The following is a 23,838-nucleotide window of genomic DNA, read 5'->3' on the forward strand; positions in this document are numbered from 1 at the left end:
TTAGCACCCAGCATCTTTCAGTCTTTCTTCGATACCACTGTTTCAAACATACATGTTCTCTTTCATTAAATAGCTAAAGTTCAAGTGGTTTAAATCTTATTTTTTCAAACTAGAGGATAGCATTACTCACATACCAGAAGGCTAAGTAATGTCTGGGATTTATTAAATCATTCAGCAAAGTTGACCACAGACAGTTGCATATAGAACAAATGCTGGAAGAAAAATAATCTTCTATGATGATGTTCATTATACTATAACACACGCAGACTGAGAGCCAGATACTTGGTATCATTTCTGTCTCTACAATTATTATATTTCTTTTTAGACCTTCAATTAGCTTGACATTTTTGGTTACAGAGAGTTTGAGCACAGAGGAAATTTGTAGTCTTAGGGATGATAAAAAAAGGTAAGTTCAATGTTAATTTGATGTCTTAGTAAAGCAGCTATGGGTTATAACAAGGTAAATATTTACTGGTGACTTTAATGAATAGGTAACCTTTACTGCCAACTTAGTGTTACTGCACACTTAAAATCTTACATTCCAGGTGTATTTGCAAAATTCTATTGCTGTTATATTCTGCAAAAAGAGCATTATTGAATCTGGAATTGGAATTGGGGGGTTTTTTACATCTGTTCCTAGTATTCCACATACCTGTGAGTCTTTGCCAGTTTGTTTATCAATCTTTCATAGATAAAGTACTAGTTGTAAAAAATGCAAAAATATTAAAATGGATGTTATTGATCAGACTATGCTAACCTAAAGTGTCAGAAGTAACTGAACTGATGTTCTTGGGATTTTCAGGTCCTTATCATTTTCTAAACATTAAACTCATTTTAAAATCACAAATTCAGTATCCAGAAATTGAGCAAAGGCAACAGGAAGTAATTACTTGCTGTGTAAGACTATAATCTGTAATTTATGTATTATTTACTCTTATGAGCAAAAGAACATCGAAGAAAATAACTATGGAAATTCCATAATAAAAGAGCAAAGTCATACAAACTTCTTTCTGCTACAGTGTATCCTCTTGGTTTGATTGGGTTTTGGTTTATATTGAGTTACAACCCAGGGAAAATTTTAAACTTTGCTTCGCCTTTTTACAATTGTATTGTTTGCACATAAAAGGGTATTTTGTGTGGATTAAGTGGTTTGTGAGCAGGATTGGATAATACATAATTATGTTTTAATTTTTCAGAAGACTGTGGGACATACTTCCCAGAAGTGAAAAATCATCCAGACAAATATTTACAAACATGTCCTGAGTCTGTAAAAAAGTGGCTGAAACAACTGAAGAGTGCTGGGAAGATTCTGCTATTAATTACTAGTTCTCACAGTGACTATTGCAGGCTCCTGTGTGAACATATTCTTGGGTAAGTGCAATGTCCATTTCAAATTATATCTGACAGACAGCAACTGGAGATAAGCCCGAGCTATAGGGAAGTTAATTTGAGTTTCTTGATGTGTTGTGAATTATTTGGATCTGAGGTTTCTGGTGGGCCTCTCTCTACTGGAGTGTTACAGGGTACTCGAGGCAAGGTAGTCCATCTGTGAGCCTGTGAGCTGTATCTGACCCACAGCTCACTTATATCCTGCATCTTTTCCGGGCATCATGATGGGATTGAAGATGACAGGGAATATTTTCAGGCCAACACTCAATACATCATCTGAATCCCAATTTTATCATAAGTTTTTGCTAGACTCTCTTACACAAGCCACTTCCTTTCTGTGCTTCTCCAGTGGTGAGCGCAAGTAGTAGTAATATTTCATTTCCTTGCAGTAAATCTGCATGGAAAAGCTTACAAATACTTCTTCCCAATGGTGTTTTCCAAGAGGTGGTTGTGCATGAGAAATGTGCATTTACAGATCACAACAGAAAAGATAAAACAGGTAGTTTGTTGCACTTAGTAATTGGTTGAGATTGTAGTTGCTCATCACAACAGCTATTTTTAGCTGTAATGTTAAGAACATGACCAGTCAAGTCAAATTCAGTGAAATTCAGCAGAACCATCACTTACACCCCTAGAAACAAATTAATCAGTGATGCAAATAGCTAGGTGGGTGACACGGTGAGGCTATTTAGTAAAAGAATCAAAGAAACAAAGTAGGGCAATGCGAGCCGACCTTGGCTATCTGGATATGCAAGGGAACAGCAGAGTGAATACAGCGATGCAGTAAGAAAACCACAGGTAAGGTGAAAAACAGAGCTACCTTCCAAAACCAGTCCTGCCAGTATCACTTCTCTTTTGTACTTGCTTGACTAAATGCTAAATGGAGCATCAGCTGTGCCAGTTCCCACTGCCTTGCATGAACATTATACTTGCTCATTTGAGGGGAAAATCTACCTCCTCACAAAATGCAACTCTCCTTATGAGTAAGATGCCTGTGATTAACTCTTTTGTGTAGTTCTGTCTAGTTGTTTGCTGACTGAAAATTTGGTATAAAACTAAATTCTTGGCCACATATAATGATTTTGGCTTTCTTTTTCCTCGGTGAATAATGTTTCAGCTGTTTAAGGCAGCTGTAGAGATCCTGCTGGAAGATAGTAAGCAATGTAGCAGAGAGAGTCGGTTGCCTTTCAAAAGACAGAAAAGAGATGTTCTGCTAGAAGGATACTGGATCACCCTCTTTCCACATAAGTTTAGGATGTTCTACAGTGTTTATTACAATCATGTTTTCCAGTGACTCATGCAATGTGGCTTCCAAGACATCTTCTGGAGAACTGACTACTCCACTGTCCATTAGACATTACTGAAGTCTTTTTTTCCTGAAAATAATTCTAAACATTTTATTGCTTTTGTTTGTTGCATACCTCTTATATCAGACAATAATACTCTACACACCAATGCTGCTTTTTGCAGTACTGGAATATAGTCTAGGTTCACACGTATTATCTCTACCCTTAACTTTAATTTGACCAGGCTATCTGCATTTTATTCTTGACATCAACACTTATGAATTATGTCTATGTAGTCCTTCATTAATTTATTTCCCTACTTCTTTCAGTTAATCAATATGATACTGAGAAGTTCAGAACTGTGTAGTATTACATCAAAAAACCCCAAGGATAAAGATGAACAGTGGAGATGTGTGTGAAGTTTTAGCCTCTTACTCCTAATATTATTACCTTGTAACTGTTAACTTTTTTGCACTTTATTTAAGAGTTCCTTTTTGGCTAAGAAATTATTGTCCACATAAAATCAGCTCTGGGAAATTCATGCTTAAGTGTACAATTTACCATTTCATGAGCAAACTATCCCAGTTGTGTTCATCTGACCAAGCAGTCCTTAACTGAAAGACATTTTGGTAAGGACAGAGGAAGGCTAAGAGAAAATCTCATTTGGAAATAAAATGAGAACAGTTTCCCAGCCAGAGCACACACATATTGCTGGGATCAGTGTATAAGGCGTGCAAACCTATAGAAGCAAGTGCGAGTTCATTCACACAAGTAGCAACATCATGGTGTGACTTTTCAGGCTTACCTACCATGAGAATGCATGTCCAGTTAACTGAATGTTTAAGTGTTGGGAGGAGCACACCTAAAGATCAGTCAGTCATCACCTAGTCACTGAAGCCGAGTGTCATTTCACCTTTTCATGAATGTTAGCCATCAAAAAGCTAGGAAGTTTTTGAAGCTAGTCATTTTGGTTCCCTCTGTGGTTACTGGAGAGAAGACACTGGGCATCATCCTTGGCAATTCATTCTGTACCATAGAATTATGTCTGAAATAAGTGGGATGAATTGCCTTCTAAGAATGTGGATGTTTCTCCCTTGGCTCTGTCTGTGGTGTAGATCACTAGCTGTGAATTCAGCATACAATTTTTAGATGGCTAAAGTTATGTGAGATACATCCTATCCTTTGTCTTAGCCATTTACTGTAACCACAGGCCACTATACTAAGCACAAGCAGTAACTGGAATGGATTTTATCATGTATAATGTTACGTAGTAATGTAACACAAGGTACAGGCTCTCATAAAATCAGTAGCTTTTTACAGAAGATTTAGTATGATTCAAAAAAGACCACAGATAACACCTCTCTTCACACAAAACAGATTTTTCTTCAACAAATCAATAAAAAGTTAACCAAATGTTGTGAAAACTGTTCTGTTTCAAATTTTTTACACAAAGTACTCACAACTGTTCCCACAAGTCTTCGTTGTGCTCCTGAAGTGTTGGCTTTATTTGGAAAGTTCAAGCTTAACTTACCCATGGAAGCATTATTTGCGCTGTATGCTAATTTGAAAAGTTTACCTCTATCGATACTTTTCACCTAAGGATGGAAGAGCCATGCCTGTTTGCTCAGCTTCTGGAATCTTCCACACACAAGCTAATTTTAAAAACACATCATTGCCATATTTGATACTGGTTCTTTTAAAAAGGTAGAGGTTTATGTATGGTCACAAGTGGAGTGAAGCAGACAAAGTAGACAAAGCTAAAATGTCGTTAGAGGAAGGAAATTTAAAGACATTCTGTGTTAAGGCTGGAATGTAATTTAGAGCACAAAATAAAAGCTTGAAGATAAGCTCATAAGGAGAGCATTCAGTTATTTGTTAAGATATCTCTGTCTCATGGGAGATTGTAGATTATCTGAAAATTACACAGTTAGCTAGTTTAGTTCCAGTAAACTTCCTCTACTGTTGATAGCATTTTAGTGCCTGTACCCATCCTGGGCTTGCCATCTGTTACATCTTTATTCCATGCAAGAGTATCCATCATTTTTTGGATGCTATAGGCAGTAAAATCACCTAAGCAATGAAACATTTATAATAACATAAAATATGTCATAGATGGGGAATGTTTACATTTTCCAATAATTAAAAAAAACGCACTTTTTAAGCAACATTTGTCTAATTTTATATTTTAGTAACTTCAAAACTTGTAGGTAGGCATTATTGTTATTATTTCTTGCTCTGGTTCCCAGTTTGATGATGTAATAATCATAGAATCACAGAATGGTTTGATTTGGAAGCGACCTTAAAGATCACCTAGTTCCAACCCCCCTGCCATGGGCAGGGACACCTTCCACTAGACCAGGTTGCTCAAAGCCCCATCCAACCTGGCCTTGAACACTGCCAGGGATGGGGCATCCACAGCCTCTAGGCAACCTGTTCCAGTGCCTCACCACCCTCACAGTGAAGAACTTCTGCCTTACATCTGATCTAAATCGATCCTCTCTCAGTGTAAAGCCATTACCCCTTGTCCTATCACTACATGCCCTTGCAAAAAGTCCCTCTCTACCTTTCCTGTAGCCCCCCTTTAGGTACTGGAAGGCTGCTATAAGGTGTCCCCGGAGCCTTCTCTTCTCCAGGCTGAACAATCCCAACTCTCTCAGCCTGTCTTCATAGGAGAGGTGCTCCAGCCCTCTGATCATCTTCATGGCCCTCCTCTGGACTTGCTCAAATAAGTGAGGTTAGATTACTTAAAATAAAGACCCTTGCTAGAACTGGCATCTCCAGAAATAGTCCATCTCATGGTAAGACAGGTGGCATGAGTGTTCCCCAGGATTCCCTATTTTTCCTATTGGCTTTGAATGTTACTGACTTGTATACAGGTCTCTAAAAATACCTAAATATAAATATGTCCCACTTATATACCATGCTGAAACATTCAATCCCATTTAAATTGGTGGGATTTCCACAGTTCAGATATCAATCTGTATTCTTATGGACCTAATGGTCTTTGAAAAATCTGAATTTAGTGGTGGGATTCAGCTGGCAGATTAAGACTCGTACTTGGTAGGTGTTTATTTGTGAGCCACGTGTCTAACCTCCCTGTAGCCAGCAGGGATTTAGTCAGAGCAGCTAGTGGAGGCTGAAGGAAGAGTTCAGCTAACATAATGGCATTTCAACTTCAGGGTATGTGAAACCACCCTTTAGACTTAATTGGCTGTGTTAATTAGATCTCTGTTGACTATGGTGGCATCTTAGACCCCCATTAGGCCTGTGCGTACATACAGCATTGATACCAACAATATAAGCACCTGTGTTTAAGTCTCTTCAGTCTTCAGTTACTTCATACCCCATCACTTGACTTCATATATTCTGCTTTATAAGGAAAATCACTCATTTACACCTTTCTATACTTGTCTATGCATATGTTGTCACCTGAGATTAAAATATATCATGTTACATGTTCTCCTGAGATTTAAAAACTCCCTGGACCAAGGAACATCTTTTTACAAATAATAAGTGATCCTGAAGGTACAGCACTGTGGGTTATCAGCCATCTGTCTTCTCACTTTTGACAACCTCAGAAAAAGGGCAGCAGTGACACTGAACAAGCATCGGAAAAAAAACCAACAGAAGAAAGTCCCTTAAATAAGTGGTTTGCTATTTTCTTAAGTCTTAAAGAGTATTTAGTGGCATCTTAAGCTAATGCATTAGTTTAATTAATTCAATTTCCTTTACTTTCTAGGAACGATTTTGAAGAGTATTTTGACATTGTGATCACAAATGCTTTGAAACCTGGTTTCTTCTCCCATACACCAAACCAAAGACCCTTCCGAACTCTTGGTAAGTTGCAGTCATGAGTACCTTCTCATCTGCTTACCTCTATCCAAAAAAAAAAAAAGAGAGAAATAAAAGTAAGAGGACTGGACAACTGGACAGCATATTTTGAAAATCTAGCACTGGGGGGAAACATGAGCTCTACACAAGAATCTTCCAGAGATATAAGTAAAAATTTCTCTTAAGACTGAGGAGCACTGAGATATTAAGAATTACGGTACTGAGGACAATGAACAGGCAGAGCTGCGACAGTAATTCAAAATGGCATCAGGGCTCAGATATTGTATCATTAATGAAAAAGTAAGAATCCTTTTCTTTATTGTGCTGACAAGGTCATACACAGAAAATGAAATTTAGTTCTGGGAAAAAACATAGCAGAAATATTTCAAGAATTTAAAGAAAATTCAAAGAACAGTACAAATAAAATTGCAAGGCTGAAGGAAATGATTTATGGTGGAAATCTAACAGTATTAAATGTGTGTACTTTGGCTAAATAATGACAGAGTAGGTGAAAAGGAAGTGCCTCTGTACCCACTTAATTTAATTAAAACAATCTGAAACATTTGGCAATGTTGTCCATTAGGTAATTAAGGTTGTAACAAAAGAGGTTTATAGGAGCAGTGTTCATTGAACTACAAATAACAACAGTAATATGGCTGAAGACGCTTCATTTTTCCATATTTTGGTAAATACCTTTATGATTAAGTGTTACCTGAAAATTAATCTTATATCCAAAATAGCATAAGTCAGCATATATTGAACTATATTTTAGCATTTTATGACAGGAAAGTCAGCTGTTCCAGCCCAAAAGAAATTTTGCCTGTGGAACTTTTACAGTAAAACTAAAATGAGCAGTGGAAATGTATATTGAAACTGCATTTTAATGTTTCACATATTTATATAGGAAAGTAAGTAAGAAATATCTTAAATGTGATTTTTAAAGGATTAGTTCAAATAGGAAACTGCCAAGTTGACAATTTGAGAAAAAATAAGCTCAGAAGGGAAACTGAAACTATTTATATGAAATGGGAGGGCGGGAGGGGGCAAAAACTTAAAGGGTGAAACAGGCACAGTTCTGCAAGCATTTCATTTAGATTCATATAATGCAAATTGAAAATAAAATGTAATTCACTTTGGATATTTTTTTAAACAATCTGATTAGCCTGACTTCCTAAGGAAATCCTGCTGTGTCCCTCTGTCAGTAATCCAGCCAGCAACTTTGGAACCTATTGGCCAGTTTCAGTAAATTTAATAGACAGCCAAAAAGCTCAAAGATATTTTGACAAGGTTTTTTTGTGCAAACAAGGGCAGAACAGAGGGACAAGACTTGAAATTACTGTCTGTATTGAGAAATAGCATAGCATTAGCTTAATCACCTTATAGATTGTAAGTACCAATTTCCATGAAGCTTATTTCTTTCTCATGTGTTCAAACAGGAACAGCATTCCCTGGAGTCCTCTTACTGACTTAACTGGTTTTCATTCATTTTATATTTTGGCATTGCAAAGAGGCTCAAGTGAGGGTTGATCACTCATTACATTAATACCTTATTAATGCAGAATACAATGTAATTTCTGTTCTGGAGCCCTCACTATCTAAATAGATAAAGGACACAAAGGTAACTAAAGCAATCATCAGATAAATAATTTGCTGAAACCGCTAACATGTGAATGGATTTTTTTTTATATATATATATATATATTTCTATTCAATTGACAGTAACTGGTTTCTTCTGAAAGACCAACCAGAACATTCAAAGCAAAGAATTATACATTTAGGACAGGTTTTGAGAGACATGTTTTGAAGTAGTGAAGAGCTTGTTTAAGAGTACGTGAAGTTTAAACCATCAAAATAGGAGCAATTATATGAGAAAATGTCTGAAATAATAATATATTTTTATAACGTATCTTTTGCTGCCCTCCCTCTGTGTTCCTCCCAATAAATGTATAGCTTCAGGGTAGGCACTGATAGTTTCAAACAGTCACCGCAGATACCAAGGAACACAGCTCATTTCTGAAACTGCATATGGTGGAGCTTCTAATACATTGCGGGGAGGTGGGGGGCAGTTTTCCAGTTTCCAGAATTTTTTTAAGGCTTTCTTTCATAGCACAACCACTGAAATTTCAGAATTTCAGTTTCTAGTTTCTATCTTCCTTTTGCCACTATAGACCAGGCAGAAGAAGAGTTTAGCCACTGTGCTTCAGACCCTCTCTTCTCTGAGACCACTGGACATAATGTATCAGGGAGACAAAATTTCCTTATTTTTGCTTTGAAATAGGAAAAAAAGTAGAGGTGAACATCACAGTAAATATTTTCTTAAATTACAAAGAGTAAACTTTTGTTAGTGTAATTTAGGGAAAAAAGATACAGTAAGTGATACAAATCTGGTTCCGTGAAGAAATTTGTTGCAGAAAATGAACTGAAGTAACTCCTTATCAATCCTACCCATTTCTCCAGGGCTGAGTTTCAGCCATGTTCTTCCACCCATCAATGGGTCCAAATTACAATAAATTCCCAATAATACCATATTCCCTTTTATTCCAAAGGAATTGTGTTATAAATGGACTTAAGGCACAAAATATGGAATGTGTTCTTAATTTCAAACACCCCAAGTGTTGCATTGTGTACTGGAGCTAAATTTTAGTTACATGTAACAGGATTTTTGCTGCAGATTTACTAAGGGAAAGGTTTCGAAGTTTGCTAAAGAGAAGGATAAATTCTTTTCAGTGAATAATTTCAAAAAGGCGTGTGGTGGGTTGACCCTGGCTGGATGGCAGGTGCCCGCCAAAGCCGCTCTATCACTCCCCTCCCCAGCTGGACAGGGGAGAGAAAATATAATGAAAGGCTCATGGGTTGAGATAAGGACAGGGAGAGATCACTCACCAATTACTGTCACAGGCAAAACAGATTCAACCTGGGAAAAAAAATTAATTTATTACCAATCAAATCAGAGTAGGGTAATGAGAAAAAAACCAAATCTTAAAATACCTTCCCCCCACCCCTCCCTTCTTCCCGGGCACAGCTTCCCTCCCAAATTCTCTACCTCCTCCCCCGCAGCAGCACAGGGGGACAGGGAATGGGGGTTGCCATCAGTTCATCACATGTTGTCTCTGCTGCTCCTTCCTCCTCAGGGGGAGGACTCCTCACACTCTTCCCCTGCTCCAGCGTGGGGTCCCTCCCACGGGAGACAGTCCTCCATGAACTTCTCCAACGTGGGTCCTTCCCACGGGCTGCAGTTCTTCATGAACTGCTCCAGCATGGGACACTTCCACGGGCTGCAGTCCTTCAGGCACAGACTGCTCCAGCGTGGGTCCCCCAGGGGGATCACTAGTCCTGCCAGCAAACCTGCTCCAGCGTGGGCTCCTCTCTCCATGGGGCCACAGTTCCTGCCAGGAGCCTGTTCCAGCGCGGGCTTCCCACGGGGTCACAGCCTCCGTCGGGCACCCACCTGCTCCGGCGTGGGGTCCTCCCCGGGCTGCAGGTGGAGATCTGCTCCACCGTGGACCTCCCTGGGCTGCAGGGGGACAGCCTGCCTCACCATGGTCTTCCCCACGGGCTGCAGGGGAATCTCTGCTCCGGCACCTGGAACACCTCCTTCTGCACTGACCTGGGGGTCTGCAGGGCTGTTGCTCTCACATGTTCTCACTCCTCTCTGCGGCTTCAATTGCACAGGGGTTTTTTTCTCCCCTTTTTAAATCTGTTCTCCCAGAGGCACTACCACCATCGCTGATGGGCTCGGCCTTGGCCATCGGCAGGTCTGTCTTGGAGCCAGCTGGCATTGGCTCTGTCGGACATGGGGGAAGCTTCCAGCAGCTTCTCACAGAAGCCACCCCTGTAGCCCCCCTGCTACCAAAACCTTGCCACACAAACCCAATACAAGGCGACTACATTCAGTAAACATTTGAAGGAGCATAAGAAATAGGACAAGATGACAAAGGAGGCATTGTCTAGAAATGTGATATTGGATAACTGCTCTGCAGAAATGTTTTTTCAGTAAAGTAATTTTAGAACTAATCCATTTAGAAACCATGAAAAATTATTTTAATTGCACAATTAAAAGTTCATCACTGCTTCATTTGAGTTTCAAGACATGCATCATTTAAAGCAACCAAAACAGTGTTTGAAATCTTAAAAGATTCATGTGACTGCTTTTTATTGAATGGGGGTACTGAAAAGCACAATAATTAATTATTTAATTTGCATAATTTTCTTTCAAAGTACCATTCTGTCGAATGGAGGAACACTTTATATGTATCTTTCCAGGTTTTAGAACAGCTACATTTATTTTTACCTGGCAAAACTGTTTTTCTGTTTAGGTGTAGCTTATGTAGCAAAGCACATAGTTTATCAGTACAGTGCTATACAAAAAAAACTTTACTCCCATAATATGAATACCCCATATTTACTTGTTACTGACAAGGTTACATTTTCTTTTACACAGGGAAATTCTTTAAATGGTTCTTGAAAGTACTAGTAGTATCTTGAGCTATTGGATCTAAGGATCAAGTTGAAAATGTTTGTATAAATCCTATGTTGAAAATGTAGGATTTTCTTTGCTTTCAACAGCTACATCCAGCTTAAAATAATATATCATTCCATGAAGGACTTGAAGGAATACAAATAACAAATATCGTTGTGACTCATCTGATAATCTGCAGTACACCCAAGATTTCTGTAACATTTGACAACAGAGATTTCCCTTTATCACATCACTCATTAATGTTTGTCAAATTACTAGCCTGACTGCCAGTTCTGATCATTGTTGAACGTATTTTTTAGAATGCAAAATTAAAATAGAAATGCTAAAGGCAGCCCTAAATTCCCTGAGAGCCTTCTATGTCTCTGTATGCACAGGGAATTCTCACTTGGTCGGTCCTAAATAAGACTTTTGTATCTTTTGTTTCCAGCTCAGGAACAGTGACTGTCTTTTTTGATCTGTTTTTTTGATAAACTGAAAATGTGTTGCTGACTGTTCAGTGTCTGAATGTACAATGCATATTTAAGAGTGTATGTATATCTTCATATATGTGTGTACATATATGTACAGGCCGAAGACAACCCTATGTATGGAGTGCCAGTGGATGCCATATTTCTGTGAGATCGTGTGCCCTTATCCAATGTCCAGAGAAACAAACCCGCTCTCCTTCTCCCGCAGAGAGTCTCAGGTTTTCAAAGCCCACTTTCAATTGCACTTCCAGGCTGTCTGCCTTACTCCTGCACTTGAATTTCTGTCCAGCTTATGGTGCCTCTGCTACATGATGTAGCCCCCAATTTAGGAAACTCTTTCAGTTCTCCAATTTTTTACAATTCTCTGGAAACTGCCACTTTAACAACTCACTGCAGAAGCTTTTTTCCTCCCTCAGTCATTCTTCTCTAGCCTTCTAAAATACAGGAAAATGCTATAAACTGAAAGAACCAATTAGAAAAGAAAATAAGGGGACAGGATATAAAATGACATACTTCTAGACTGAAGACTGTCTTTGATTATTAAGGGCTGTGAGTCTTCAGAAGGCGGCGGTGATCCCATGTCTGCTGTTTAAGTTTTCTTCTGCCATCTTCGGCGACATCTGGGCTTGACTGTTGCCAGAGATGGGATACAGAACTGGGTGGAGAACCAGGGCTGATCCTATATAGCTATTTTTATGCTTTTATACTCTGAAGGCCTTCTAGGCCTGAGGAGTGGGATCAGGATGGGAGTGCCTTCTTTTTCCTGGAAGTTAAATGTGTAAGCTGTATAACTTCTTTTTAGGTCATTCTTTTTATTAGAGACTTCGGCCTTTACCGCCAGAAGAATACCAAAATACTACCCAGTAAATATTTTAAGGACCTTTAGTAAAACTGTAGAATATCTATTAAAAAGATGGACATTTTGAAACGGATCATATTGCACCATTACAAGGGAATATATCATTTAAGTACTCTTACATTATTCAGTTAGTTGAAGAACATAAATGCCACCTCTAGAAAATTCTGATTAAATTTTCAACCAAAACACATTGAATTGAGTCTACAATATAGTTCAGTTGCTATAATTGCTATATAATAGGTATCTCAGTTGCTACCTCTACAGTGAAGGCTGCTTTGTTAAGAAAAAAACATGGTGGGTTTTTTTCTTTTACATGAGCCTGAGAGGTTAAAACTCAAGAAAGCTTGTCTACTCTTTTTGGCTATTTTAGTTGTTCCAATCACCTCTCTTTACCAATCTTGTCTTGCTTTACTTCATCAGAACTTCATATTTAAATGTAGATTCAAATTTAAATTTAAATTTAAAAATAGTTTTAGATTTAGCCTTTAGCTCATGACAGATATGACAGCACAAGTGTTGGTGGTTTTATGCAGAGATTTGATATTTGGCAGAGAGCTCACTCTCCTGATAGGAACCTGGTCTTTTGCTGCACATGTGAATCCTTACCCAAATGTAGGGGTTGTGGTCCTCAGTCTGCAAAGACTGTCACGTTTTCCGCAGATCTGCTCTGTACTGAACTCCTCCAGCCACAAGTCATTGCTGGGATTAAATAGGACTTTTTCTTCCATTGTTTGACATGGATCCCTGGTACATCCTTACCACTGAGTGCTGAAGCTCAGAGGTCCACTGCTCCCCCCATGAGCATAAGAGGAGATGGGGGTAAGGAAAATCTGACGTAAATGCAGAGGCATGTGTGTGAGACCAAGATGAATCAGAGAGGGGCTGGGGGAGCCAGGTGATGGGAAAGGAGAGCACGGGAGGAGGCAGAGTAAGAGCAGAGCAGCACATGTAAACACACAGAGGAGAGGGATTTCACTCTGATGGGGTTTTCTGAATTTCAAGTCTTTGCCTTTTGACTTCTACCACTGCCTTAAGGAGGACTTTTGAAATAAATCCAATGCGTCAGATAGCTTAAAATGATTTACCCGTGTACTGCATGGATTGGCCCTCCCAGCTTGCCCCCAGCCACAGCAGGGGATGCAGCGCTGCCCTCCCGGAGGCTGTCTGAGCTCAGGAAGCATTCTGGGGGGAGACCACAAAGGGCCTCTTTTCCCGCTTCTCAGAAGACACAAGCAGAATAACAACACCGTCAGCAAAGGACACCTGTGTAATCTATTCTTCCAATGACTCGGGGTGTTTCTTTATTTAATGCAGCTGTGCTTTCTGCCTTTCTTCTGGAGATGGTGCCTCTTCATATCGGCCTGTCTGGAAGTAATCTATAACGTGAGGCCACATAATAATGCATATTTGCTGAGAGCTTGTGACAGAGTGGCATGTAAAGGTTGCACTGGCTGAGGACTGCATTATTCAGGAGGAATAAAGTCCATAAATGTTTCCCATATGTCTTCTAAAGTGACTGCCTTTATATTGTTATAACATCCCACAGTGCCACATGGTCTGTGAAAGCAATGCCATTCTTTTCAAGGAAATCTTGTTTAGCAATTCTTTATAGTGTATTGACACTTTTTTCCATGTATTTTCTGGCTATTTAGGAGAGAAAAAGAAGGGTTATAACTAATAAATAATCATCGTTTGTACTGTAGTTTTCAAAACTAGATCTTTTTGTATCTCATGAGATCATGATGTTAAGATCAAGAGTCACCTAACTCTTTAATATCAGAAACAGGTTCTGTATGTAGCTGGTAGTAAGAGGTCCACTGTTTTAAGGGATAAAGTATCTGATTCTATACCCAAGCCACCAGTGAGAAATAATTCTTTACTCTTATCTCGGCTAGAGATTTTAATTTTATCCGTCATTTCTGGAGAAAGAGGAGTTTCTTTTTAAGCAACTAATTGGTATGGATGATGATACAGAAAGATCTTCATATTCAGTAATAGAACCTGACCGTTTTTATTTTTTATTATGAAAATGCATAAGGATTATGGAAGTGCCTTATAAAGATGATTCAAGTGCCGGGTCCTGCACTTTGGTCACGGCAACCCCATGCAGCGCTACAGGCTTGGGGAAGAGTGGCTGGAAAGCTGCCCGGCAGAGAAAGACCTGGGCGTGCTGGTTGACAGCCGGCTGAATATGAGCCAGCAGTGTGCCCAGGTGGCCAAGAAGGCCAATGGCATCCTGGCCTGTATCAGGAACAGTGTGGCCAGCAGGAGCAGGGAGGTGGTTGTTCCCCTGTACTGGGCACTGGTGAGGCCGCACCTCGAGTGCTGTGTTCACTTTTGGGCCCCTCGCTACAGGAAAGACATTGAGCTGCTTGAGCGTGTCCAGAGAAGGGCAACCAAGCTGGTGAGGGGCCTGGAGCACAAGTCTTATGAGGAGCGGCTGAAGGATCTGGGGTTGTTCAGTCTAGAAAAGAGGAGGCTGAGGGGAGACCTTATCGCTCTCTACAACTACCTGAAAGGGGGTTGTAGTGAGGTGGGTGTTGGTCTCTTCTGTCAGGTGGCTGGAGATAGGACAAGAGGAAATGGCCTCAAGTTGAGGCAAGGGAGATTTAGGTTAGATATTAGGAAAAATTTTTTTACTGAGAGGGTTGTCAAACATTGGAATGGGCTGCCCAGGGAAGTGGTTGAGTCACCATCCCTGGAGGTATTCAAAAAGCGAGTGGACAGGGTACTCCAGGGCATGGTTTAGGGGGCATGGTTAATGGTTGGACTTGATGATCTTGAAGGTCTTTTCCAACCGAAATGATTCTATGATTCTATGATTCCTTCAGCTGACACCCTCTGCAGCAGCATGGTCAATGCCTGATTTCACTTTCTGAAAAGCAGCCTAGGGTGGGCCAGCAGGGCTGACAGTGAGACACACACACAAACAAATTTAATCTCATATAACAGGGTTTGTTTTCATAGAGATATTCATCATCTACTGAAGAAGCTCAGACAGTATTTCCCAAAATCTACAATGTCAGGCTTCTTGGCCGACTGTTGCACCTCCCATTCTTGTTTACATGATCTTAGTCTAAAAATATTCCACTTTGTGGACCACATTTGCACACATATCAGCCACCCAACAGATTTTTTTCTGACAGTGTAAACAGCTGTCTCAGGGCCTTCTGGTTTCCCAATATGATTTATGCACTGTAGACAAACATTTAAAAAATCAGCATATGTTACCTTTTAATCAAATGGATTTACCAATTAATCTTTTTAAAGTTTGCTAGATAGTACCTGTGTATAGTTTGGGAATCATTTGAGAATAGAGGTGATTATTTCCTATCATGTCATCAACGTTTGCAATTAAGCCATGGGATAGGTAAGATGGGAGACCTCTTTTAGGTAGTTAAGGACCTTTTTTCTAACAGTTAAATTTTATTTCATGTTTGATAAACATAGTCTTAGTTGACAATAACAGTCTGGATTTTGTTTTTTACATGTTCAGTACAGTAGGTTTATGTGAAAGCATTTAAAACAGATGCAAAAAGCAAAATAAAGTTGGGCCAGTGCACGCCCTCATCCTTTTGCAGGCACAGACAGACACAATACATTTTTAACAGATGATAGCAAAATGTTGGCATAAAGCTTCATTTTTTCTGATAGTTTTCAAAGTCCTTGGCTACCATATTTGACAGTCATTGCCTCATAAAAACAAGTGTTTTGAAATTGAGAAAGTACTTTCTTATTACTAATTGGCAGTGTATCATTTATAACCCTTTTGTAAAATTATGCAAGGGGCCACTCTGCAGTTTGCACTGATGGTACATGTATCCACTCGTACAATGACATAGTTAAGCTGCTGTAATTTGCCACTCTGTAGTAGTTAGGCTGTGTGGTAGCCAAAGAACAAGCAAGCCAAACTTTCCCTTACGGTACATCCGTTTAGGCTATCTGAGCAGAGAGGCCATTCCTTTCTCCTAGGGAGAGGAACGGAGTGGTTTTGTTTTGTTCTGTTTTTCTTGGAATGGGCTTTACTGGTATTTGTTTCAGAAGTGTTGGGAGACCAGATTTTCATTGCATCATTTAGACATACTCTCAACAACAACTGGTCTCACTCAGGCATTTTACAGAGCATCAGAAGCTAGAGGTTGAGTGGCCAAGTTTGGTTTCTGTTTCTACCAGGAGGGCACAGTGCTGGCCTGACCACAGCAATTCACTGTAAAACTGGAGCATGGGTGAAACACTGGGATTTCAGCTGATGGCCCCTCCTAACTGTCATGGGAGATACCTGTTATCAGCCTAGACGGCTGTTGGAAATTGAGTTGGGTTGCTGCCTCTTGAGCTTCTTTGGCCAATGCCTCAACCATATTAGCCAGAGGAGCTACCAGGACACAGGCTAATTCTTTAAAATTTAGTCTGTTTTCCTAAACATTTCGGCTTATGCAGTCACATGGCTTGTATGAGTAGGAACTTATGCCCATCCCCTACTGCAAACCTCTATCAGTAATGCAATTTCAGCCACATTTGAGTGTGGGCTAGTATTGTCAGAGATATTACAGCCTCTACAGGTTGGAGAGGAAAAAATGGGTCTGCCCCTGCCAGCTCAGAGAAAGGCTGCAGTGTAAAATTACCTCTTGTTAGATACCTGCATATCCATGCGGCAGAGCCTGGCCACAAATGACCCAGCTACTGGAAGATCCATGAGACTTTGCAGCCTATTAGACATTCAGTGAATCCAAGTGCAAGACACAACTTCATAGAAAGATAGGCCCCATTATTTCTACTGTTGTTCATAAACAACTCCTTGTTTATTAAGAAAAAAAAAAAGAAAAAGATTACATAGTCTTTGAAGTATGGCATCTCTTTGTTTCTGAGTATCGAGATGAATGCTGAACTGTGGGTGTGTTCTCCAATGCCTATCCTTCTTTAAAAGAAAAAACTAATGTGTTGAGCCAAGTTCTTTATATGTTTGCCTAGTGTTCAAAGTACCTTAGAGGATAAAAGGAATAAGAAGTTATTTATCCAAAAATGAAAACAGTGAAAAAGCGCAATGTGCTTCTGCATAAAGACAGCAGGGGTTGCTTCAGCTGATTACCTTTGATATTAAATACTGTGTTTGGCACAAAGCTGATAAGAATATTACAGAAAGCTAGTTCAAAGAAAGCTGAAGCTACTGCTTTCAAAAGCTGGATATCAACAATATTCTTTTTGTTAAAACTGGAAAACATGTTTAGCATAATTGCCAGGAATTCTAAAACCAGAATTCTTTGTGTATGGAAAGTGTATTTTCATTTTCTAAAGGAGTTGCAGTAATTAACACTACTGCAAAATCCTAGTTATTGATTATATTACGTTATATTCCGGGCCTGGATAAAACTCAAAACCCAATTCTTTAAGGTATTGTGCAAGCACGTGATAAGAGTCAGTCTGTGTCTACAAGGAGCCTGCAGGCAGACCAGATAAACAAATGGTGAAATAACAAAGGCGGTGGCTTTTCTGTTAGAGCCAAGGAACTAAAACACCAAGAGATTTAATGTCTTACCCATAATCGTATCTCTGGCAGATTTGCGTATTTAACTAAGATTTCTAATGTCCTAATCCAGAAGCAGTGAAGAACTGTAAACTGTGTTTGCATAAGGACTCCATGAGAGTCTTGATTGTGAAAATCCTTTTAGCCCTTTCCAAAGATTTATCATAATGTGGAAATTAAGATAACATAATTGCAATTAATTCTGCTGGATTTACTTTTTATGGTTCTGTGATATATCCTTTATAAGTTTAAGGAACTGGACCTCCTAACTTGATGTGTTCTACACTGAAATTATTCATGTTATTCAATAATTATTTCAAATTATTGAAAGCAATAAGCTAGAGTAGTTGTTTGTTTTGGAAGACAGTTCCGTACTAATGATTTCTTAAAATTGGTTATTGGTTATCAGGTCATATTTATGTTTAATTTTAATGGAAGAAGCTTTCTCCATAGAGAAGCATGTCAAATGCCTTCTTAATATGGTGAATTATTTTAAGCTTTCCAAGCCTGTGTACTTAGAAGCAGTCTATCAAAGAACCTATTTCTGTGAAATAGGTTGCAAAATCTGTAAGTCACGATGATGCTTTAAACGTGGCTGCCAAAGAGGTGACATCAGGATTTAAAAGTAGCATTTGTTTTAACAACAACATTTAGTAACTATATAAACTGCAGATAAAGAGAGTTCACTACAGTTTCTCTATATAATTCCATTTAAACACATAGACCATGTGATAGAGAGGTCGTTAAAAGTCAGGATGTATAGAAAATCCTCAATCATAGTTTTGTGACCACCTTCTGGTGTTGCTATTTTCTCTTCTTTTATTTCAGGATATTAGCAGAGAATGGAACCGTGACACAGTCTGATCTGGATTGTACCTGCAGTACCAGAGAGATAAGGCATGAAAGCTCCCACAGTTAGGAAGCCCGATTCATCCCAAAAATGCTGCTTGTTTTTACAGCAGAATGAGCTGCTAAGGGCCTGTCAACCCCATCCTCTCTCTGTAGTGAGTCCCCACAGAAATTGAATTGCCATATCCTAGTCTGTGTTTTCAAACCCAAAGCCAAAATACCTAAATGACCAGTTTGTATTCCAGACAAAACTGTGTTCAGCAAACAGACTTCTCTGGCTTAAGGGAATTCTCCTCCAACACATGAAAAGATTATTAAGAGGAGGTGATTTTTTTCCTCCATAGTCCCTGAGAAAACACAGCCAAATGGTGTGCAAGATTTAGAAGCAAAGAGGTCAGCACTCAATATAGATCACATTTATAGTGTGGTAATACTATAACAATGTGTGATGCTGAAAAAGACTTGGGATTTAGGGAAGATTTCTTACTGACATGAAGACCAATTCTGTGTGGAAGACAAAAGCAAATGAACATCTTCCATACATGAGCAAGACTTGCAACCCTAACTCTTGTTGCAGCATTACTAGGACCCTTTCTGAAATAGTACCTTCAGTTCTCATGTTCCTTCAGTTGTCTTCCATAGAAATGCTTAAAGTTTGAAATGGTTGGCTAAGCAATTGTGTCTGAGGGACATGTAAGCTCACTTAATTTAATTTACTGAAGAGAACATTAAGATGTAGTCTTAATGAAGAAGTAGTTTGTGGCTCCTTTACATTGGACACATGGGAGCTCAGATTAGTTTAATGTAATACCTGAAGAATGTCTAGCAATTATTTATACAGATGATTCAATATACAGAATTCTAGACTAGAAGGGGTTTTTTTAATATTGCTTCTGGTTATATGAAATATTTCTTTTCACCTTCATTCTATTTCCCAGCACACATAAGTGTCTGCCCATGACTGAGGAGGAAGAGCTAAACTGGAAATACCAAAAGACTGAAAGGAAAACTAGGGAAACAAACCATGTGCAAGTCAGCAGCTGTTTTGGCATAAAGAGAATGCATATTTCCTTTTGATCTGTCTCGTGCATTTTAATATAAGATGGTTAAACAAATACATGTTATTTCATCCATGGAATAAAGGTCCCCCTGGAAAGCTTATTAACTCATACAGATCATTACCAGACTCTACGGCTGTTTACAAGTAGGATGTTACACCCTTGATAGCTTAGTTCAAAAGCTTCTTTTCTTGCCAAACCTGTATCATAAAGATGAATAGTTTTCAGAAGCTTTTTTTTGCCATTTAGTTGCAAGCCCCTCCCTTAAACAAGAATTAACTCATGACTACGTTGTAAGGGTGATGCTGTATGTCAGAAGTCACAGAGGTCTATCTTGAAATAAATAAGTAAGTACCAGGAATAGATATAGAAACAACAGTGTATAGAGACTCTCTGGCTACCTATCATTTGGTATTCCTCAGCCAACTCCCATTGTAGGCAATGAAGAACTAGCCAACACGGTCAGTGGAGGGCTGTACAACTGCCCAAACAGCAGTGCCTGTGCTGTACTCTGCAGAATACATTGGCCCTATCGAAGTAGTGCTGCAACCTGCAGTGGCTGTGCTTCCTATCATAGAACCTTTACATTATATTTCTGCATCTGGAGCTGAATCCCAGCCATGATGCATTTGTTGCCTAATCATAGGCCTCCAGTGCTAATGAAAAGCCCCAGGGAATCCAAACACAGGTCTTGCAGAAATGGCACAGGACCTATGGAAGACCCGTGCCTTCCCAATTTGGACTAATGTGCTGGAGGACCTTAGGGCATCTCAGATGTCTCTAGGCACCAGTATATTAGCAACTGGATAGGCTACCTGCTGATCAGAAAGCTGTGATCTGTGCAGGTCTACTCCTGTGCCTATAAGCAGCCAAGGTCTGGCTGCCTGCAGGATAGATGAATACAAGTTCATAAACTTTACCAGTCAGATTCAGTGCAAACCTGTGTGAATTAGGTTGGTGGACATTTAGTTAAACTTCATGTTATAGTTCTTAAACAGCTGTCAAAATCCACAAGGAATTTCTGGAAGAAAGAAAGATTACCTACGTCACAGGAGTGACTTATCAGTATGACTTTGCAGGGAAAACTCATTTTTTTGGCATAGATCACATATGTGTAAGCAAAAGTGATAGGATTGGGGGGGGGGGGGTAGCATTTATATTTGTTCTCCATGTAATTGTTTTCTTCTGTAGGATTCAAAAATAACTGGATTATTAGACAGAGAACCCCATAAAAAGTTACCTTGTGATTTGATTTTTAATTAATTTGGAAATTGGGGTTGAGATAGTTTGTAGTAGAGCAAATATAGAGGTTTGTGTATGATACATTCCTGGCAAAATGAGGGCTGGCAACCACTGCAGAAAGCTTCCCTTCAGCATAGTTTCCATGAATCTGTATGTGCTGGTTTTCATTAAGAAGCTTTAGAGTTCTCTTGTGTGTTCTTCCAAAATGTCAAGCTTTTATAAGGTTAGTCTGCAGAATTGTTTTTCACAGAAAGCACATGTTGATTTTTGTACTGCAGGCATCAGATCTGCTATTGGAAGCAAGTAGTGAAAGGAGCTAGTTAGGAAGCCCTAGAAATGAGCTGGGAACACGAGGAGGAATTGTGACCAAAGCCTGGGCTGAGATCTGGTTCACTTTGATATGACACTGAATCTCTGCCTCAGTTTACCGGTTTCTAAAGACCAAGGCTTGCCTAATGCTTACGAAGCACCCAGGAGCGCTGCAAAGCAGTTAGTGGCAGAGGACAGCTGCAATAGATAGCAGGTGTGGACTTATCCTGCATGGAGGAAATCCTAGGTGGCTAGATAGTTACTTAGTTCAGCAGCAGCTCTGCCTCTCCCACTCAACAAAGGTCAGAGAACACAAAACTGGACATTTCTTGGATGGCAAGTGATCGTGGGACACTGCATTGTTTAGATGAGTAGGAAGTCCTCTGCAGCTGATGTTCAGAAGGGAATTACTTCTTGCAAGCTGAAAGCTCAGGAAAAGGTAAAAGTGATGTGCCATCTTCTTCCTCGCTCTCTTTGTACTTCAGTTTTTCTTTATTTTTCACATAGGAGTCCAAATGTCTTAAAATTCAATATGTCTGTTGCATGTTGTTCTAGGTAGAGTTGGCGACCCCAGGACTTATTCTCTTCATTAGTAAACACGTTCATTCTAACCTGATTCTTATCTGCTGTGAAACCACTTTATATATTATTACTGTCCACAGATCCCAGGTGTCTCTGTGATACTGCCAGACTAAGGCTGAGCCTTCCAAGATGATTATTTTTTCTGGAATAACAGTAGCGAGAGATTTTATCTGTGAAATTCCTGCATACAGAGATCTGGCACAATGCTCTTGGTTCTGAGAAACAAAGCGCATTTTCATATAGACACTAAGTGGTTTTGCAAACCACGCAAAGTGCACAGGTAAGGAACTGGAAAAGCATTATAGGAAGCGTCACAGGAATCCTTTCTCTTTTACTTCTTCAAAAAACTCATTACTACAAAACTTTCAGGTCAGTCTTCCCATCAAAGAGTAACTAAATGTACTTATGCCAGAAAGGAATAGTTTCCATTTTTCCTTGCCATCTCCAACCTGGTTACATTGTTCTGAGATTTTCAGTGACTCTTTCACACATAAAAACTTTTCCTCTTTGTTAGAACATTAATTTCCTAACATGTTTCATTTTGTTTATTAAATATGAAGTTCTACTATATCTCAACAGATCTAATAGGAATAGGATTTCTTGGTCTTTTTCATTCTGGTGTTCCCTGACAGACCTGGCCCCATAGCAGACCTTAAAAAGCATCTGAAATATCTGCCAGTTGTTCTAACCCTGTCACGTTCTTTGTCCCTCCTTTGAATTCATCCATGACTGTGGTCTACAGGGCCATGGAATTTTCCCCAGACCTCAAGACTGAACTTGCCGTCACCCCTCTATCTTCTGTCACATGCACACAAGGACATGTCTTGTCCTTCCCTTCTGCTCCCCATCTGCCACAGGTTGTAAGGCTCAACGGGAAGCTGGGTGTTCACGCCCTACGTACACAGGAGCTGCTAAGGGGCAGGAGAGGCACAGAGCGATGCAAAGAAGGTGAAAATATTTCTGCTTTTCTCTGGCCCCCAGGAGAAGTTTTCCCGCTGTCCCTCATCTCGGCATTCATGGCCTGAGCAACATCATAGCACAGTTATTTCTTCTTTTATCCAGAGTCTACATAAATCCAGTTCTACCTCTCCCATCTGCATCTCACTTCTCCCTCCTAAGCCACTTAAATGGCTATTGTTGCCACTGTACCAAAATACTTCATGAACCTTAATATATGTACACTCATAGGACTTCTGCTATGGGGGAGCTTTTAATGCTTCTGTTTACACACAAAGTGCTTGAGGTCAGGTGGGAAATGTGGCAGAACAGGTGACTCCCTGTCCCAAAAGCCAGACTAACCCAGACCAAACCATGGGTGCAGCGTCTTCCCCGTATGCAGCTGACCACCATTCCCCAAGGACAAGCACCCTTGCCAAAGACAAGCACCCTTCCCAAAGGCATCCTCCGTCACGGCTCCCCCACGCCTCTTGGCAAGGCACGCACCCAAGGAGCCGGTCGCAGCTTGGCCATCCTGCTCCCCAGCTGGCCCACCCTCCATCACACCCATGGTCTGGGGAGGTTTCCTAGTTTATGTACTCCTTTTTCTCCTGTTTAGCTGTAACTTGGCGTAGTGCCACCAAATTACTCACCAGCGCAACTCCAAATGATTTTCTTTCTATAGCACTTTCTGGTAAAGGCTTTTTGTGATGGACCTTAATGTGCGCATTGCTCGTGGCAAGGGTGCACTGCACAACCCCAAATTTTTAAAGGTTTGGGGTTTTTTTAATCTAGAAGGGATAGTAATAATATCAAATACAGCAGAGAATACGGTAAAAGCATCTAAGGGTCCTGCTTATTATAGTAAGATTGCAGAGTCCACATTGGGATTCATTGATGATACATGAACAGAGATATATCTCCAAGGGCAGATACTCTGAAGCTAAAATCAGTGTTAGGTCCTGAACTGTCTTTTGGTGCTTCTTGAACATTTTCTTAAGCAAAGGGAAAGAAAATATAAGGCAGAAA

At 39.8% G+C, this 23,838-nt stretch overlaps 1 protein-coding gene across 1 annotated transcript in view; it reads left to right on the forward strand.

Annotated features, from left to right (window-relative positions):
* The window catches only part of NT5DC1 (5'-nucleotidase domain containing 1), a 151,285-nt gene that overhangs the window by 98,674 nt on the left and 28,773 nt on the right, over positions 1-23,838 (forward strand). The window contains exons 7-8 of the mRNA XM_052781323.1: positions 1,197-1,371; positions 6,415-6,512. Coding sequence (XP_052637283.1) covers positions 1,197-1,371; positions 6,415-6,512 — 273 coding nt within the window. The remainder of the gene's footprint in view (positions 1-1,196; positions 1,372-6,414; positions 6,513-23,838) is intronic.

Source organism: Harpia harpyja, chromosome 3 (genome assembly GCF_026419915.1).
Source record: "Harpia harpyja isolate bHarHar1 chromosome 3, bHarHar1 primary haplotype, whole genome shotgun sequence".
In the NCBI taxonomy this organism is placed as follows: Eukaryota; Metazoa; Chordata; class Aves; order Accipitriformes; family Accipitridae; genus Harpia; species Harpia harpyja.